The following is a 4,975-nucleotide window of genomic DNA, read 5'->3' as shown; positions in this document are numbered from 1 at the left end:
ATACAATGAAGGAGGATCTATGCAGATCTTCACCAATAGGTATGGTGTAAGGCGTGCCCATAACCATGACATGGGAAACTTGGGAGTTTGATTATTTTAGCAATCGGACCCACATAAAAAACGGGAATGAAGAGGTATTAAAAAATACACTTCCCAGCAAACATAGGGATTGTTGTTGCGCAGAGCCCCCCCCCCTTCTCCTTGTTTATCAGAAATGTAAATTAACAACATTTTAGAAGTGCACTCAGATGTTGAGACAAGCAATTCTAAACCTCAGGTGACACAAAGACATTTAAATACTATTTGCAACAGTGCCACCATTACAACTCTTTGAATATAGAAATGTGTATTTTTATATATGAAAATATAGTGCCATTCACAAGAGTAAGGAGAGAATGCCATCATCGTTTTGAGGTTTTTCCATCATTTGGACTAAACATCCAGCCAGGGTGTCTGTGATGGGGAGATTACCACAGTGGGAAGTGGGCAAACTGCTGGCCCATTCAAGACTGTCACCAGGTGGCTAGTGCCAGACAGGCACACGCTATTCCGTTCCTTTATAAACGTACCACACAGCTCTCAAAACCCATACGTGTGCATGTGAAGAAATCTGCGCATTCATCTGCGTCGTCATCATCATCATCTGCAAACAGGCTGCCTGCCTGCCTCCCAGCTTTGACAGCTTTCTGATGGTATGAAAATATCATTTTCCTCATATTATTCTCCATGGCCAAATATTTTGCATAAAATTGGTTGAAGGGCCACTTCAATCAATTGAATCATTGGTTCAGACTTTGTAACACATGGCAGAGGGGTTTTTAATTCTTGTTAGACTGATAAATTCAGACATTTCAGTTATGCTCCGGTTCCCAACCGCATTTGATTAATATATTATATTGGGTCTGGATTACAGTATTATTTTATCCATACATCTGTTGTAGTAGACAATCTTTTGAGTGGATAGTGCCTAGAATAAACTGTGCGCAGAGAACACACTGCGCAGGCTGAACCAGAGAGCGGTAAAAGGAAGAGTGTAGGAGGGAAATGTTAATTGTAAGAACTGCCTGCTGTCATCGTTTGGAAGTTTAGCCATCCAAAGTCAACAAATCGGAACCAGATAAATAATACATGTAATATATTTGTATTTTATTTCGAGGGTATTTTTTTCTAGCATTACATATGGAGGCTTATCAAGATCAGGTGAGACAATTTCATAGCTAAGTTAGCAAAACAACACCAGACATGTTTTGGGTTAGCTAACGTTAGTTAGTCAACGCATAACGTTAGCAAGCTATCCTTCCTCGTAACTAACGTTAGCTAACTAGCGATGCAAGTGCTTCTGTTTGCAACCGATTATCTTTGTTTGGGACTTTGTCATGATTGTCACGCTAGCTACTAAAACTAGCTTGCTAAAAGGAACAATGGAACGTTCGATGTGTTTCCAGGAGAGTTTGTTTGCCTTTTTGAAAACAGCTGCGTTGCCACCTTGCTAAGACTGGGCACGTTTAGCACTCTTTGGGTGGTCTTCATGCGGGTGTCTTTGCTAAGTCATTCAACCATGCTGCTTTTCTATCTAGTTGCTGGACTCCCCTTCCAAAAATAGTTACATAGGGAGCTACTACCGGCCTCCAGATAGGCTCTCACCTCCTTCATATGTGAGGGAAGCCCCTGCCCCCCTTACCAAGACGGCCATGAACATGCAGAACATCACTCCGCAGGTGTATCGGTCTACGCCTAATGCTGGCAGCAAAGGTAGGCACAATGTAGACAATGAAATGCCTTTACTTATGGGACTGTCTGCAGTTCTAGGTCCTTGGTCTAACTATTATGCATGTGGCTGTAGCTTGTTTACTAACGGTAAGTGTTTTTCTCCCCGGTAGCAGTCATTGCTGCTCTCAAGACCCTCCAGGAGAAGATCCATCGTCTGGAGCTGGAAAGGAAGCAGGCTGAGAAAAACGTCAAACAGTTCTCCCAGGCAGCCCATGGATATGAGTGCTCCATCGCTCCATGCAACACTACAGAAACAGACGGCTCCAGGAAGAAAGGTACTTGACTTTGAGACTATACACTGTATATCTGCAACTCACTCTCTGTGCCTCTTGTTTTTTTATTTTTTAAGGGGGTAGATCAGCTTTAATATTACAGATAGATTGTAGCTTCCATCAATGTAATTGTCTGCATCACTTCCAATCCCCCATTTTCCTTTATTACTTTCTAACCCTACCACCCCTCCCCTAATTGGAGTAAACTAGTGAACAACAACGCTTAGGCCTCTACTTCCAGATTATACACACTACATACATTTTATGGACACAGTCTATTTTACAATAGTTATCTTTTATTTGTTTTTACACCTGTCCTTCCTCAACCTCTCCCATCTATTGCTGATGTCCATCCGGTTTGATTTCTATTTGCCATATCTGTGTCTCTTGTTGCTGTGTACTCAGAATGATGCTGATGGTGATAAGGAACCATGTCTAATCTCTCACTCCTGTTTTTTTGTCTGTGTTAAGAGCGGGTCACTCCGCTTCAGTCTGCGGAAGCTCGCTGTCAGCTCCTTGAGAAGCAGCTGGACTACATGAGGAAGATGGTGGAGAATGCAGAGAAGGACAAGAACACTCTGACTGAGAAACAGGTACATGCCACTAAGGGTGTGTTCATAAACTCACTCTGGCTATCTACTCTGATTTCAGAGCACTTTCATATGAGTGTGCCAGAGCGCAGAATAACTGATGAATTTTACAAACGCGCAACACTTGTTGAGTATGGCTGGTGTCAGTCAATGTCGGCAAAAAAACTTAATTCAATTGTTGTCAGGAGCACAGTTAGACACCAACACTCTAGATAACATGAAAACAGCCTAACCAGCTCTGTTAGCTAGGATGAGTACAATGGTCAGACTGTGTTGTCCTCTCATTTGTGTCTAGAAATAGCTAGCAAACTAGCCAACTTAAGCCAGATAGCTTGGGTCCTTGACTGCCGTTGCTCGGATCAACTCTACTCCTCGGCCAGAGCGTCCAGTGTGGCTCTGAACGCTCTGCGTTTATGAATGGATAATCTGACAACGCTCTAAGTTTACGAACACCCAGAGCACAACTGTCCATATATATAGCTGAATGTGAATAAGCTGGCCTCTGTTCACCAGTTCCTCATCAACTAGGCAGACATGTTGCATGTTATTGTTGCTGCATCAGACTAGATTAACACGTGTCTGTTTATCCATTGGAGTTGTCCCTTCAGAAGCAGAGGCTCCAGAACTGCTCTGATGCCCACACTCCGCTGGAAAAGCTGGAGAAACTGGAGAGGGACTGTCTGAAACTGTCCAAGACCCAGTCTGTGGCGGAGGTAACCAGTGGTGCTTTGGTTGAATGAGGCGTAACTAACCATAGTCTGTGGTGGTAAATCAAAAGTTAATCTCTCAACTTGTCTCTGTTGTCCTCAGAGGAAAATTGAGCTGCTGGAACAGAAACTCCTGGAAGAGGAACACGAGCGGAAACTTGTGCAGGAGAAAGCAGATGAGGTTAGTGTAATAACACATACACAAGCAGTGGTGTAGTGGAGGGTAAACGGTTGTAACTTTATTTTATTATCCGATAGCGTTTACCTGCCTTTTGCGGAAAAATACATTGGAAGTATAGGGAACGTTACTTTTTTCATCATGACCGATGATCGAACACACAAGGTTCCACTTTCATCAAGCCCAAACATCCTTTAACAGCTGCAGAGAGAGCTGGAGACCAACCTCTGCCTGTGTCCTGCAGTCCCGGATGAGGTTAAATCAAAGAAGAAGTCCAAGAATGTCTCCAGGGTACTACATTCAATAACCACAACTTAATGACGCGCACTGCAATGAACTTTATTTTGTGCTACATAACAATGTCAGAACTCCCATGTGCAGTTGCAAACCGTAGTCTGGCTTTTTTTGTGGCAGGTTTGTAGCAGTGGCTTCTTCCTTGCTGAGCGACCTTTCAGGTTATGCCGATATAGGACTCGTTTTACTGTGGCTACAGATACTTTTGTACCCGTTTCCTCCAGCACCCACCTGTAGCACGCGCTCCAGCAGGTATATCTCTCTGATCACCCCCAAAGCCAATTCCTCCTTTGGCCGTCTCTCCTTCCAGTTCTCTGCTGCCAATGACTGGAACGAACTACAAAAATCTCTGAAACTGGAAACACTTTTCTCCCTCACTAGCTTTAAGCACCAGCTGTCAGAGCAGCTCACAGATCACTGCACCTGTACATAGACCATCTATAATTTAGCCAAAACAACTACCCTCTTCCCCTACTGTATTTATTTATTTTGCTCCTTTGCACCCCATTATTTATTTATACTTTCCACTTTTTTTTTACTACAAATCTACCATTCCAGTGTTTTACTTGCTATATTGTATTTACTTTGCCACCATGGCCTTTTTTGCCTTTACCTCCCTTATCTCACCTCATTTGCTCACATTGTATATAGACTTATTTTTCTACTGTATTATTGACTGTATGTTTGTTTTACTCCATGTGTAACTCTGTTGTTGTATGTTGTCCTACTGCTTTGCTTTATCATGGCCAGGTCGCAATTGTAAATGAGAACTTGTTCTCAACTTGCCTACCTGGTTAAATAAAGGTGAAATAAATAAAATAAATAAAAAGCATCTTCACAAGGTCCTTTGCTGTTGTTCCGGGATCGATTTGCATTTTTTGTTCATCTCTAGGAGACAGAACGTGTCTCCTTCCTGAGTGGTATGACGGCTATGTGGTCCCATGGTGTTTATACTTGCATACTATTGTTTGTACAGATGAACGTGGTACGTTCAGGCGTTTGGAAATTGCTCCCAAGGATGAACCAGACTTGTGGAGGTCTACAATTTTTTTTCTCCTGAGGTCTTGACTGATTTCTTTAGATTTTCCCATGATGTCAAGCAAAGAGGCACTGAGTTTGAAGGTAGGCCTTGAAATACATCCACAGGTACACCTCCAATTGACT

General features: G+C 42.7%; 1 protein-coding gene across 3 annotated transcripts; it reads left to right on the top strand.

Annotated features, from left to right (window-relative positions):
* Window positions 1–990: 990 nt before the first annotated feature.
* On the top strand, window positions 991–3,880 carry cep57l1 (centrosomal protein 57, like 1). Of its 3 annotated transcripts, none has more exons than XM_082976971.1 (7): window positions 991–1,130; window positions 1,578–1,752; window positions 1,881–2,045; window positions 2,514–2,635; window positions 3,229–3,345; window positions 3,443–3,520; window positions 3,719–3,880. In XM_082976971.1, exons 2-7 carry the CDS (start codon window positions 1,692–1,694, stop codon window positions 3,833–3,835), a joined length of 660 nt encoding a protein of 219 aa, XP_082833097.1. In that variant the 5' UTR covers window positions 991–1,130; window positions 1,578–1,691; the 3' UTR covers window positions 3,836–3,880. The 3 variants fall into 3 exon arrangements, with proteins under 3 accessions (XP_082833097.1, XP_082833096.1, XP_082833095.1); XM_082976970.1 differs by having other exon boundaries at window positions 991–1,200; window positions 1,884–2,045; XM_082976969.1 differs by having other exon boundaries at window positions 993–1,200.
* The last annotated feature ends 1,095 nt before the right edge of the window (window positions 3,881–4,975 follow it).

This window comes from Salmo salar, chromosome 06 (genome assembly GCF_965601325.2).
Source record: "Salmo salar chromosome 06, fSalSal1, whole genome shotgun sequence".
Lineage (NCBI taxonomy): Eukaryota > Metazoa > Chordata > Actinopteri > Salmoniformes > Salmonidae > Salmo > Salmo salar.
This window is presented reverse-complemented; position numbering and strand designations above follow the sequence as displayed.

Bases quoted from the DNA above. Each gene is read 5' to 3' on its own strand.
- cep57l1 (XM_082976969.1), top strand. From the start codon at position 1,180: ATGGAGGCTTATCAAGATCAG. The intron at 2,046-2,513 runs GTACTTGACTTT...GTCTGTGTTAAG, and splicing joins AGACGGCTCCAGGAAGAAAG to AGCGGGTCACTCCGCTTCAG. The intron at 2,636-3,228 runs GTACATGCCACT...TATCCATTGGAG, and splicing joins ACACTCTGACTGAGAAACAG to TTGTCCCTTCAGAAGCAGAG.